At 39.9% G+C, this 15,486-nt stretch overlaps 1 protein-coding gene across 1 annotated transcript in view; it reads left to right on the top strand.

Annotated features, from left to right (window-relative positions):
* Positions 1-15,486, top strand: part of MAPK12 (mitogen-activated protein kinase 12) — a 99,152-nt gene that overhangs the window by 39,174 nt on the left and 44,492 nt on the right. The window contains exon 4 of the mRNA XM_088457627.1: positions 5,727-5,838. Within this exon, the coding sequence (XP_088313753.1) occupies positions 5,727-5,838 (112 nt within the window). The remainder of the gene's footprint in view (positions 1-5,726; positions 5,839-15,486) is intronic.

The following is a 15,486-nucleotide window of genomic DNA, read 5'->3' as shown; positions in this document are numbered from 1 at the left end:
AGGGGAGGTTAGCGTTAGGCACTGGGGGGGAAGGTTAGCGTTAGGCACTGGGGGGGAAGGTTAGGGTTAGGCACCCCTAAGGGAGGGTTAGGGGGTAGAAATAGGTTAGTATATAATTACCTTTGAAGATCGGGATTTCCTCCTCTGCCGGAATGCCGCTGTCGGGATTCCAACCGCCGGGCATGGGTCCGGCGGTAAATCATACCGATTTCCGTTCACTTGGCCTCCAAATTCCCTCACTCTCCTTCCAATTGAGCATCTGTGGGATGTGCTGGGAAAATAAGTCCGAGCCATGGAGGCCCCACCTTGCAACTTAAAGGTTTTAAAAGTTGGGGGAAAAAACAGGTTTAAAAAACAACAAAAAATAATAATTTGTTTTACACCTTTTTTTGCTTATTATATTAATACTGCGAAACATTGCTATGCATTAGAAACCCTGATCAATCATGTTTTAATACTTTCTAACATTAACAATCCAAAGTTATTAGGATTTTTATCTCATCAAAAGAGAGCCAGACTAAGGGCCTGATTCACTACCGAATGCAATAGCAATTACGCATGCAGTTCAACTGCGATAGTATGCTAATTCATTGTGATCGCTATGCCGCCGCAGCATAACATAAGGACACTCACTTTATCTTACACACATCCGTAATGTGTGTAAAGTAAAACTGCGAAACCATCGGTGCAATCGAGTACCATCGCAGCCTCACACACACTTGTACAAGCTCTGGCCTTACTCAGAAATTGCTAAATTCATCGCACGCTATGAGGCCTCAGGCTGCGTAGGGCATTGCAGTGGCTAAGTTATGCACACCCCTGCAACGGCGTTCAAATGCACTGGCACGTCTGCGTTTCGCCAACCACACACAAACGTCACTCTCTGTCAATCACTCTGCAATGCTTTCTGCGTAGTCACTGAGATTACAGTCCCAATCACAGTGGCGGGCTCGCACACTGCGATGCATACGCAGAAAGCATTAATCGCCTAATTGCGTGCGTATTAGCAAATGCGATCCAAGCTGAATCAGACCCTAAGTTTTCCTTCCTTCCACTCATCTCAGTAGGACTGAAGGTTTTGAATTGAAAAGTGTTTCTCTGTGTATTGCCTTTTTAATGTGTTGGAGTTGTTTACCATTTAAGATGGAGAATGTTAGTTGTGGTTTTTGCCTGTCCTGTAGGATTGTTAGTGGAGGAGTTTGTGGAGTCTTGGCTGATGCTAGACAGATTTAGTACCTCTGATCTGGTTCACCCTCCCTATTTCTCGTGTGTGTATGTGTGTGTGTGTTTACTGTATTGGTTCAGCCCACTTAAATGAAGACCGCAAGAATGCGGAATAATAGGCTTTTTTTTTTAAGAAGTCAAGTTACCATGCTGCAATCACAGCATAATAAAAAAAACTGAGTGTTTTAAAGAAAAAAAAAAGGGTTTAAACAAGCCAACCCTGGTTCTGCTGCTAACATCTTGGTGCTAGAGAGGGGGACCTACCTATACAATATTAGGCAGTTGGTTTTAATGTTATGGCTGATCGGCATATATTTAGGTTTGTATGTGTATATATATTTAAGTACATGTGTTATGACGTATCACTTAATCCTATGCAAAACAGCATGGTGCAGGTTTTATACATAATCCATAGAAGCACTCGCCCAATCCAAATATATAAGGCATCCCCAGCACTCACTTGAATCAATGCAGAAGCTGTATTCACATATATGCATCACAGGTCCATTTCAACTGTTTGCAGTTTTTCTCAGGGGCATCAGAGGATACCACCTCTGTATGTAGTGTGTGTGTGTGTATCTATCTCCCTACTCACCTTGACAAGGGCGTGTGTGCCCTGAAACATTGGTAAGTTATGTGAACTGTCACCATAAACTTCAGAGGGCACTGGAGCACCAAGTCCAGCGTGCTGTCTTCCAGGATCTCTCTCTCTCTCTTCTCTCATTCCTGTACATGCATGTAGGCCTAAATTCATATTTCTCAGGATTCTTATGATTTGCAGATGAAAATGAGAAAATATTCCATTTTAAAATATAACGAGCTATAACTTATTTGAAGAGATATATATGTCCTGTGAATTTTACAACAAATACCAGTCCTGCTATGGTGCTGCATTTTGTATATTATGAAGTCTGCTCCCCATATTCTTACAACTAGGCCAACCTGAAAAACTACCCTTAATATGGATCAAATAATCTTTTATTACTCTCCTTAATCATATGACTGGTGGATTTTATAGAATAAATATTGACCTTGAAACATTCTATCCAATAGGTTAATAGCATATACAAATAAAATTGTCATTGACACAAGACGTAATTGTTAAATATTTAAGATCTAAATAAGTGTCACAGCACCTGCACAAATGTTAGGATAGTCATTGTTTTTATAGTAGATCACTCATTCCCAGGGTCTATTCCACATGTAGGAACACAGTATAGTAGGCAGACTTGAGTTTGCAGGGCCCACCACAAAACCCATATGTCATGTCTCTTAATTGTTGAGTTTATTACATCTGTGTTCAATAGGAAAAGTTGTATATAAGGAATAATGATGCATATTAAATAATAATGAATGGTAGGATACAGTAAGACAAATGTTTAATAGGTCAGTAGATGAACATAGACTAACATAAAGTACAATTTGTGTAATGAGCACAAATATACAGATAACCTCCAGTATTTTATTATATAGGCTATCCCTCCATTGTAAACTCTAAGGAGAGAATTCAATTATACATTATTTATTGCATCTTCCATCTAGTGTGCAGCTCAAATGATGGGACGATGTGATGAACGACCCTTGTGATTGCGCAATCGGGCGTACACACAATACGATCCTTATCATATATTGTTCTGATCTGTGCCGGAATGATATATTGTGCAATATATCTCATAATGTGTATCCAGCTTAAGCCTAGGTAAAGGGAAATTACATACCTTTGTCTTGGAGAGGACATTATATCCATGTTGCAGGATAGGACAGCTTCCTGCTGAGAAACCATTAAATACCATCCGCCATAAAAATGCTTAAAAGAAGGGGGCTAGATGTGCTGCACCCCTGTGCAGATGTGACCTATATCTTCATCCCTGATACTTAATATACAAATTATAACAGAGGTTCTTATCTTCCACCTCTTCATGTCTTGTATATTTGTATCCATTTGTACACATTGTTTTAGTGCAGTCAAAATATCCTTGTGTCTATATGATGTGTGTACTAAGCGACGGAATGACGCAATGTAACGATACATTGCACGCTCCATAAATTATATCTTCTAGTGTACACACTTAGCCGACCCATCTGCTGACGGGCCGCCCTGTCGACTGAGCGACCGATTTGGTCAGCTATAAACACTTGCCAATCAGCCACTTGATATGTCCGGCCAGGCATCATTTAAATGTGCCCGCCCAGTTGTGATGTCAGTTTGGGTGGTTCCTGCGACCAATGTATGGTTTGCCGTACATACACGCAGATGTAACGATCTACTACGTCGTTCACAGACACATCGTCTGTACACACCCACAAATACACTTAGAGATATATTGTTTGGCAGCTGTATGAACGACATATCGTAATAGTGTTTACACTACACATTATTAATGATTTTGAAATATATACGCAAGTTTACCTCTATGGAAGACTAAAGGACCTCCATTCATCAGCGATGAACATGTTGGTGTTCCCGATCCTGATCCAGATATGATCGGAATCAGCAAATTGGGGATTTTTAACATGAAGAATTTCACTTTCCCTGACAGATCAGCGATTCCTAATGGCCGCAGTTTAGTATTTCCATCCAGAAGCAAAAGGGTAGGTGCGCTCTCTACACCAGATGGATTATAAAGATGGGAGCTGCTTACTGGTGAGGTCACCACTAACCTGAACAATTTATCTGGTCAGAGCAACAGACGATGGTGCTTACCCAGTGAGGCTCAATCATGTGTGTTACGACTATATAAAAAATAATGGATGACTAGCATAAATGCACATATATCCTATGGCTGTCACCGCAAATGAACTAATGATAAGGTATTTCTTATATATGGTATAATAATCAATGAGCCCCAACACTAAATTATAAAGGTAAATAATTTATTGGTTAGCTAATAAAAACAATTAAAAAGGCTAGCGTTATAGTTGATGGACATAGTGTTTAGAATATAGAACTCGTTATCAGTTTTTCTGTCTATTCACGGCTTTGTTCAAGTAAATTAGGACACAAAGATAATAGACACTGGCAAAATAGGGTAGGTGAGTTAGTGGGGGTAAGAGCAAAAATAAATCTGATAAAAATGAAAAATAAAAAAATATGAGCAATATGTGATAATATGCAGCATTTCCATCCGGTGGATCGCCGGTTCCGGTCTGATCGGGATTGGTGAAACGGCTGCCTGATGCATGCGGCCCTTTAGCCTGTATTCACCCTTACAGTTCACCCAGGTGCACAAATCCTACTGCAGCAAATAAAACGTGTTCACACTAACACGCACTTTTCTGGCAATAACGTATATTGTGATCTTTCAAAATCATTTTACAATTTGTGTATGATTTATGATGAGTCAAACTCGCATGTCAGTCTGTAATGTGGAAACATCGCCCTGTGCTCTGATTTGCTGAATGTGCGCACAGCAGATGTGTGCAGCACGACAAGGGGTAGTTACTTCACAAATGCTTGGCTGAATGAGTCATTTTTTTTTTCTTTCGATCGCCTACATTCTCTACATGTGTTATAAAAGTAATATCTGCAGTGGTTAATATGATTATGAAGGCTGGGGATTTGGGGCTGAGGTGAACAGAAAAGAGACTAAGAAAATATTAAGACTAAGATAGAGGTAAACAATTGAAGACTGGAAATTGGTAATTATATTAGGGTTGGTTTACTGCATATATAATTCAGCTGTTTCCAAAACCAGATCCAGACAAACACACTGAAATTGTCTGCCAATAAAGGACCACTAACTGCAATATGAATTGCTTTATGTAAAAGATCTGCTAGTAACAGTCAGTGTATGTGTGTACATATGCGAGTCTGTAAAGGGTCCCGTACCTTTATTTATATATATATATATATATATATATATATATATATAATCTCTATATCACTCTAACGTTCTATCTATGTATGTATGTATATATGTATGCTTGCTGTGCAGTGGAGTATAAGATAAGATTTTATTCTGTTGTTATAATAGTTTATTTATATAGTGCACACACATTCTGCGGCACTTTACGGAGAATATTCAGTCATTTACATCCATTCCTTCCCAGTGGAGCTTACAATCTATATTTCCTACCACCTGGACAAACATACACACACACTAGGGTTAATTTCTTTGTCAGAAGTCATTTAACTTAGCAGTATGTCTTTTGGATTGTGAGGAGAACATATAAACTTCACAAAGATAGGGGCCTGGTTGGAATCTCTCCAAGCTGTGAGGCAGCAATGCTAATTTTTGTACCACCGTGCTGCTTCATGTTCTGCCAAAGGAGCCTAACTACAATGTCTCTCAGTGTGATCACAAAAAAGTAGGTATGCAGTGTGTAGGAAGAACAATCTGCCCTCTTCATATCTTCATCACTGATAAAGCCCTGGAAGGCCTAGGTGTAGGCTTCAGTAATATTAGTGACCACCTTGTATTTTACATTCACTTGTCCACATTGTTGTCTTTTTGAGTCTTTGTGCCACTGCATACTCAGTCTCTGTCTCTCTTCTTTTTCAGTTACCTGGTTATGCCATTCATGGGCACAGACTTGGGCAAAATAATGAAGCATGAAAAACTGTCAGAAGATCGAATACAATTTCTTGTATATCAGATTTTGCGAGGGCTAAAGGTTGGTAGTTTTTAGATCTGTTTGGTGTGATAGAGTACATAAGAAAAAATACTTTTCCAAAGATGAGCAGAAAATACACATCCTGGGTGTCATGGCATCGTGACATACATATGATATATTCCCTATATGTTAAAAAAAAAAATGTAAGTAACTGTTGTGGCAGACCATGAATGATAGGGTTTGCGGTTACTGTTCTCTAGCTTTATTTAGCTGTAGTTACATTTGCTGCTGCAACAACATATAGAGTAGGTGGTTAATCACTGAGGTTGACACCAGTGTCCTCACTGGCTAAATGCAACATGTAATATGTAAACCACATATACACTTGGGGGATTGTCAAAAGAGCAATCTGTGTCCAATAAGCTTTGCACTGCCATGCCTGTCCCAGCTACAAGCACCTGCAGAATCCGGATCCTACAGCCATGCCTAGTGTTAAATAGCTAGCATTTCTTTTTTTCAGCTCCTTTGCCATTGGTTACCTGAGCTTGGGCTTTCAGTGATCACTTTCCTTCATAGGCTCCATCTACACACTGTGTAAGGAGATATGAAGCAGTTGTCCATTCACGCTGTCTCGTACCTGATTATCCTCGCACATTATCTGCAGAAAGGCATCAGTATAATTCTTCCATTCGCCCTCAAATGCTGGGAGAGCAGCAAATGTGAACTTACTGACACTATGCCCCCTCAACCAGTCAGTATCCACTTCTCTGTGTCAGGTCCTCAGCGCGCCACCCACCAGAATTTTGTTTGTGTTGCGTTTTCAAGAGGATTACATAATTGCTCAACTTTAGTATGTGCTGCTAACAGCAATGTACTGCGCAATGTATGTTTAGGTAGTCGTGCAAAACGACATTAACGCATTACTGCCAGACTAGCCTCTGCGTTGGTTAGTACTTAGGACATTATCTTTCCTTCTGCTACGTAATGCGTAATTCCTCCATAGGAAGTCCATCACCTTACCATTTCTCCCCTGTTCGGAGCCCTGCAGGCTGCTCCATGCAGCTGATTTTTATATGAGATATTGTAATTATATTATAAAGCCTGACGGACAGCTGAGGCTGTGTGCATCTGGGAACAGTGGTCTGAATGCATGGGGAAATAAGAAGCTGCAGTCATGGGCTTTGCAGATTTCTATTGATCCACTGCCCACACCCATCTCAGCGAAAACACTAATGTGGTGAGTTATAAACATTTGCAGGTGCTTTACTACAGAAAGAGGAGCCCATGATATGCTAAGAAGAAACCGTGCTGACTGACAGATCTTTTATTTGTGAGAAAACAGTAACCTTGTTTATCTGCGCCTATAGTTAAACAATATGCAGTCAGTATGTTACCATATGTAGCTGCCATCATAAATTATGACACCTGGAAATTGTTGACATAGACATACTTTAAAAGCACAGTGTTGACATTCTGACATAGTCTTCATTTCATTAGAGGCTACATGATAAATGTTGACATAATATACCGAACCCCAGTTAAAACTGTTGTAAGAAATGGACGTATCTATACAGCCAAAGCCAAATTGTATGCAAGTGTAATATATTGTATTAGCATCTTATTCTGGTAAACTAACCACAGGTTAAAAAAGAAAGTGTCTACAGTTATGTACGTCACAGTGATGTTTATGGTTATTGTGTAATGTATTAAAGATGCTGATGATTAAGAAGAAAAAAGTGTAAAACCTCATTGTTATTGCTTTTCATTTAAAACAAATGCTCACACTATGGCATATGAATACAAATGTCATGTTTATGGAGGCGTTCCTACTTTGTGTCATTGTTTGAATTTTGCATTGAATATCTATACTTCGTACATAATGTATTACTAATGTATTGATTCAACCATTGTAGGGTGCATTATCTTGCCATAAAGTATCTATGCATAGACACAGTATTCAGTAGGAGAGTTTTGTCATTGCCTTCTAGGGTCATAATATGCAAAAACCACCAACACACGAGATTATTGCTTGAAATGACCAGGATGTTCTACCTATCTGGAAGCAGCTGTCAAATGTACATTATGGAAACACTGCAATAAGTGTGTTCATTTAAACTATTCCAATGTGTCGAGCCATGGACTGTTACTTGAGAGTCCGCAGGAATTGAGGACATGGAACCCATGTCTGCCCCATGGAAGGAGTCTGGTTTAATCCATTTAACTATATAGCTGGATTTTTCATTTATTAAATGCCCATGGGCTCCAATGCAACATACTAGTTCACTTTCTCTAGTATTATGCTGGGTGCAGTCATTTGCTTTAATACTATTCTTTATCTCCTTTATATTCATATAACTATTCTACAAATGTCTTAATATTTCCTGAGTAATCCTCCTCATGCTATGTGAAGATTTATCTGAAATGTTTCCATCTCCACCCTCTGTCCTAATGTAGGTAGTGGGAATCTGGAAGCCGAGGACAAAATGTTTGTAACTGCTGTGGAGCTGGTTACCTAGGAAACATTGATAATACAGACCTTACTGCACTAAACCCTACATTGTGTTTATCATAGCACATGCTACAGTACACACGGATAATCAGAGATTGTTGGAGAAATCGGATGACACCACTGCAACCTGCATCTGAAAAAAAAATATTATTATTATTATGATAACCTCAAATTACTATGAAATTACATTTTAATTAGGTATTATACCATTATACTTTTTCAAAAGGGCAAGTGCTTGGGCTGCCATTTCATCATGTGCAGTGATTCTAAAAGTGTCCGCAAAGCACACTAACAGTCCAGGTTTTAAGTATATCCAGGTGTCTTCATTTATACCTCAGCCATTTTGATTTAGCCATAAGTGTACAAGCATGGATATTCTTAAGACTGTTTGCATGCCTTGCAGACCGAATTTGTGAAGCACTAATGCCCTTGTTGCCTCCAATGGAGGATAATGTGGAGGTTTCATTAAAAATTTCTGTGTTGGATCCTCAAAAGGCACATACAGCAGAGACACAAGTGCACATACAGCAGAGACACAAGTGCACATACAGCAGAGACACCAGTGCATGTGTTTTATTGGTACCTATTGCTGGACATAATGTCACTCACTGAATCATAATTGTTTTTTTGGAACCTTCAGTAGATATATTTGCTGTGACATCTACTTTGTTTTTGCAGTTCCTACATTACAACCATCTATAAGTATTGACTGTAAAATAATGGAAAATTAAGTTTTTGGGGGCCGGGAGTTGTGATGGTACCTAGGTAGTAGGCGGAGGAAGATTTTGCTACTACAGCATTATATAATTTTAAGAAAATGTTTTTTATCCTATACTGTAAACTTATCAGATCATACTTGCACATGAAATCATCCAATGGTAGGGCTGTCTTTTGAGAGTCTTCATATTAAATTGCCAAACAGTCTTAATGGGATCATACATGAAATCGATACATTTTGACAAATGTTTTTATATTCATTCTGTAGCTGACCTACAATGACATGTTAAATAATGATTAATGTTTTTGTCAAGCTAAGTTCTATATAAATAAAGCAATTAAAATTTGGTTTGCTTTCCGTGTATTCTCAGTAGGTCCATTGTCACCTAAGTGTTCTATCGCTCTCTGTAGAAATGAAGTTAATGCTTTGTGTCGTAGCTATGTTTTTCAGTTCTTGCTTCTCTTTTGTCCTGTGATGGTAGACTCACGGTCATGTGAACTGCACAGGTTGATGGTTGCTATAGCAATACATAAAGGTTTGCTGCCACTATATCATAGAATGTTACGTATGTTGAGTCCCAGTTTTAATTTTATACTTCAAATTCTAGTTTCCTATCAATTTATAATATACAGTATATAGAAGCATTTTTTATCTTTTCAGAGGCCCAATACAACACAGTGACTCCGCTCTGTGACCTATTGTTCATTTTCTAACTATGTGCTTCTGTTAAGTATTATGTCTTTGTTATTAAATATGATGAATAGAAAATTGGGGATTTGTACAATTAAAAATAATTTGGAAGTAATTTCTTAGTTGCTAGTTCACTACAGAGAAAAACGAATCATAGGTACTCACGCTAAATAGCATAATGATCCATAGGTTAGAAAAATCTTGTATGCAGCTATGTTCTCTTTGTTTAGTCTTATTATTTTTGTGTATTTTTTTTCAGCCAGTGACCTGTTGCTGTTGATTTGTCTAAAATATAGAGATCTCCAGGCTGTGAAATAGTTTTGTTATATCTCCCAATAGGATTGGGGGGGGTGTGTGTGTGTGTGTGTGTGTGTGTGTGTGTGTGTGTGTGTGTGGCTCAGTGGTGAAAATTGTTTCCTTACAGCGCTAGGCCATGGGTTACTCAGGGTGCTGTCTGTACTCCAACTTCTTCCCAAAGTCCAGAAACCTACTGGTAGCTTATTTGGCTATTGGCAAAATAATGTGTGTGTAATAGAGATTTAAGATTGTAAGCTCTAATTGGACAATACCTGAATGATTCAATACTCCCATGAAATAGCTATATGGATGTGATGGGCTATACAAATTAAAAAAAGATTCTTTAAGTTTCTGTTATTTGTAATCTTTATTGTACACCCTACAGTAAATATTTTAAATAAAGTATAGTAATATAGGTCAGAACCCTTTGCCTTATATTAGCTCACCCTAACTCCATTTTGTAACAACAATGGCCAGATACTATACGTACGAATTGTTGAGGCTTGTCTGGTATACTAATTTATTGAGTGTTCAAAGAATTTCAAAGTCCTGTTCCCACTTGCTCAATTCTACAGGAAATCTACTGGGGAACTGCAGACCTCAGTTTGTCTTGTCTGTTTGTTAGTTTATTACACTTTATGCTTGTATTCTTTGTAAATAGGATAGCAAAGAATATAGAAAATGTATTAAGTTGTAGAGTAGCCCTTCTTCCACCATACAAAGTGTGAGGCTGGAAATATCACAGTCACTATAATATATCATTCAAAAAGTTGTATTTATTTTCTTGATTACTTCTTAATAGATATTTTAGGAGGATTTGGGGCATCCCAATCCTCCTCATCCTGTGATTCTTCCCACGGTATGCAGTCGGGAAGCCGGCGGACGTAATCCCGACGGCCGACTCCCCGACTGCTTTATCCCGGCGAGGGTTAAATGACAGGCGTCTAAATCTAGACGCCTGTCATTTTACCGAAGCCGGGAGACCGGCGCCCAGCATCCCGATCGAAGTGATGCCGGGCGCCACTGCGGACAGCCGTGAGGGGGGGTGGGGAGGGTTAGGTTTAGGGCTCCCAAGGGGGAACAGGGTTAGGAACCCCCCCGGGAGGTTAGGGCTAGGCTAGGGGAAGGGAGGGTTAGGCACCCCCGGGGGGGGACTTAGGGTTAGGCACCCCCCTGGGGGACTTGGGTTTAGGTGGCGGGGAAGGAGGAGTTAGGTTTAGGCATTAGAGGGGGGGAATACGGTTAGGCACCCTTAAGGAGGGTTAGGGGGGTTAGGTTAGTTAATACTTACCTTGGGATGACCGGGATTTTCAGCCATGTCGACCAGCCGCTGCCGGGATTTGAACCGCCAGATTTGTGTCCGGCGGTAATCCCACAATATATAATGTTTTGTATGGGAGAGTAATTGCTCAGTGGTCTTCAAATTTGCCCATTTTCTTGTGCTGTTGAAATTAGTTATATTAATGTAACCTGATATACAGCATCTTTACCCATCCATACACTGTGTAAAGCACTGAAACGCCCAATACCCTGGATAGTGATTATAATGATCTAGGAGGCAGGTGACTAGATAGAATTCAGTGCTCTAAGCCAAAAAATTATAGAAAAAATAGTTGTTCAAGTGGAATAATTTCAGTAGTACATATGTTGGGAAGTGTCATACTTTGTCCAAATCCCCTGCCTTTTAATTCACCCATACATTTCTCTTAATATTTCCCTTTTCTTGTCTCCGTAAAATTAATTTACAATGGTCTTATTAGCTAAACCATTTTAACTGATGTTAATATGTTTATTGCACTTTGTTGCATATTATCTTTGACCTTATAATTACATATTTACAAATAATATAAATATTGTTAGAATAGACATTTTTATATATTTTAGCATTGGGATTTTTTCTTATTTATTATTTACCCTTTTTGTCTTTCAACATGTGTGTTTTGTCATCTATCTGCAATTGTAATCTGTCTTGGAAGCCTCACAGTGTCTTTTAGGAAGATTGTGAAAGCTCGTCATTGTAACGCACCCAGAATTTCACAATAAACCATCTGTACATAGCATAAGGTCACAGTTAGTGACATAAGCACGACACAGCATGCATATCTAAGTCCTGGTTAATATCCACAGGCCTGCATGTTTCAGTGTGTGTACTTTTTCTATTGTATAATATATTTGTGTATAAAACACACACACATCAACCATAGCATTAAAGCCAATTGCAGGTGAAGTGAGTAACATTGATTATCTTATTACAGTGGAACCTGTCTCGTGGTGGGATTAGGCAACAGATGCACACTCAGTTCTCAGTTCATGTGTTTGAAGCAGAAAAAATGGGCAAGCGTAAGTGACTTTGACAAGGGCCAAATTGTGATGGCTAGACAACTGGTTCAGAGCATCTCCCAAACAGCTGGTCTTGTGGGGTGTTCCCGGTGTGTAGTAGTTGGTACCTACCAAAAGTGGTCCAAGGACCACAGGTGAACTGGCGCCTGGGTCATGAGTATCCAGTGCTCATTGATGCACGTGAAGAGCAAAGGGTAGCCCATCTGGTCCGATCCCACAAAAAAGCTAGTGTAGCACAAATTGCTGAAATTTAATACTGGCTAAGATAGAAATGCGTCAGAACACACAGTGCATTACAGCTTGCAGAGTAGCCGCAGACGGGTCAAAGTGCCCATGCTGACCCCTGTCTTCCCCCGAAAGCTCCTACAAAGGGCAAGTAAGTGTTAGAACTAGACCATGGAGCAATGAAAGAAGATTGCCTGGTCTGATGACTGTTTTCTTTTACATCATGTTAATGGCCGTGTGCATGTGCATCGTTTATTGGGGGAAGGGATGGCACCGGGATGCACTATGGGAAGGAGGCACACAGGCGGAGGCAGTGTGATGCCCTAGGCAATGTTCTGCTGGGAAACCTTGGGTCCTGGCATTCATGTGGATATTACATCCATATGTGTGCAACTTAGTCTTGGAAATACACTATATGGACAAAAGTATTCGGATGCCTGACCATGACTGTACTAACATTGTATTCACATACGTATACTTTAACATGGACTTGGTCCCCCTTTTGCAGCTATATCAGCTTCCACTCTTCTTGGAAGGTTTTCCACAAGATTTTGGGGTGTTTCTGTGGGAATTTGTGCCCATTCATTCTGTAGAGCATTATGAGGTCAGTCACTGATGTTGGACGAGAAGACCTGGCTCGTAATCTCCGTTCCAGTTCATCCCTAAGGTGCTCGATGGGGTTGAGATCAGGGCTCTGTTCGGGCCAGTCAAGTTTTTTCCACACTGAACTCCTCAAACCATGTCTTTTATAGTCCTTGCTTTATGCAATGGGGCACAATCATGTTGGAATAGAAAAAGGGCCTTCCCCAAACTGTTGCCACAAAGTTGGAAGCATAGCATTGTCCAAAATGTCTTGGTATGCTGAAGCATTAAGATTGCCCTTCACCTGAGATAAGGGGCCTAGTCCAAACCCTGAAAAACAGCCTCATACCATTTATCCCTCCTCCACCAAACGTCACAGTTGGCACAACGCAGTCAGCCATCTGACTGCCAAACAGAGAAGCATGATTTGTCACTCCACAGACCATGTTTCACTGCTCCACAGTCCAGTGTCAGTGTGCTTTACACCACTCCATCCGATGTTTGGCATTGGACTTGGTGATGTGAGCCTTGCATATAGCTGCTCTGCCATGGAAACCCATTGGATTAAGCTCACGCCACACAGTTTTTGTGCTCTCATTAATGCCAGTGGAAGTTTGGAACTCTTCAGCTATGAAATCAGCAGAGCGTTGGCGACTTTTACACACCATGCGCCTTAGCAGTCGTTGACCCCACTCTGTGAATATACGTGGTCTTCTGCTTCCGAGTTGCTGTTAAACTTCAACTTTCTAATAATCACTTACAGGTGATGTGGAATATCCAGCAGGGATGAAATTTCACGAACAGTCTTCTTGCAAAGGTGGCATCCTATCACTGTACCACGCTTTAAGTCACTGAGCTCTTCAGAACGACCCATTTTATATCACAAATGTTTGCAAATGGAGGCTGCATGGCTAGGTGCTTGATTTTATACACCTGTGGCAACGAGTCTGAATAAAACACCTGAATTCAATAATTAACAGGTGTGGCCAAATACTTTTGTCCATATAGTGTATGGATCGCCATGTTTGAGAGCAAAATTAGAAATTGTTGTATTAATTTCATCGTTAGTTAAGCCTAGAACACACATTTTAAAATAAAAGGAATATTTGTACCCATAAAACTACTAATAAATATTTTCAGAATCAGGAAATTATGTTGGTAGTCAAAATTATATCCTAAAAGTTTTGTTAGAGCATCTCGGTCCTTGCACAGTCCTATTCACGGATGTACACCAGAGAAGGACTTTTTGTAGCAGCATTTGCATAAAGTTGCAGACGGGCGAGCGCCAAAAGATACAGCCTCAGTCGCGTCTGCGTCCAACTCTGAATCAGTCCCCAAAATGAGATTAGCAAGGCCATTGTTCTTACAACACACAGGGGGCAGAACATATACAGTGTAGCTTTGTATGCGTAGTGGTTAGTATTACTGCCTCAGAGCACTGATGTCTTAAGTTCAATTTCCACAAAGGGCCTAACTGTGTGGAGTTTGTATGCTCTCCTTGTGTTTGCATGTGTTTCCTCCCACACTCCAAAGACTTACAGGTATCTTAATTGGATTCTGACCAAAAAACAAATCTAACCCTAGTGCGTATAGGTGTGTGTATGTGAAATGGAATATTGATTGTAAGCTCCATTGGGGCAGAGACTGATGAGTGACTAAATATTCTCTGGAAAGTGCTCTGGAATATGTGTGTGATGTTTAAATAACTAAATATTTCAGGGAGACTCTGACAGAAATACTTAGGGCATTCCAGTGATCCATATTGCTGACACAGATACAATGAGCTCAACTGGAGCAGGGACTGTTGTGAATGATTAAATATCCTCTATTCAGCAATGTGTGATGTGATTGGTGCTGTATAAATGACGATACAATACTGTACTTTTAGTCTTGTTGCCTACGCTTCTAAAACTTTAGTAACATTTATAGCCACAAGGTGGTGCAGTTATACGTTTTTTGAGTTTGGCTTATGATGGGTTGTAACTTGACCAACTATAGGTTACAATATAGTAGTGTCTGTAGTTACCACCAACTCCTGAAATAAAAACTCTACATTTTTCTTCCAAGAAGAGATACAGTGTTAAGCCCAAGGTGGATGTATATACTCCTATTGCTACTGTGCTCTTACTCCTCTGGGCATACAATGGCAGAAAAAATGCCTGTCAGACTGAGAGACATTTTATGTAACACAATGAGAGATGTCACCTTCTCTGGGAAGAAGACATTTCCCTGTTCCTCCCATGTGAAGGTACAGGGGAAATGTCCGTCGGATGGCCGCAGCAGTGCATACATTGCCCAATGTGCCCGACTTGTAACTTCAAAAATATTGCATCAGACGACATACTGG

Source organism: Taudactylus pleione, unplaced genomic scaffold, assembly GCF_031769625.1.
Source record: "Taudactylus pleione unplaced genomic scaffold, aTauple2 ptg000041l, whole genome shotgun sequence".
In the NCBI taxonomy this organism is placed as follows: Eukaryota; Metazoa; Chordata; class Amphibia; order Anura; family Myobatrachidae; genus Taudactylus; species Taudactylus pleione.
Note: the sequence above shows the minus strand (reverse complement) of the source record. Positions and strands in the feature narration are given on the sequence as shown.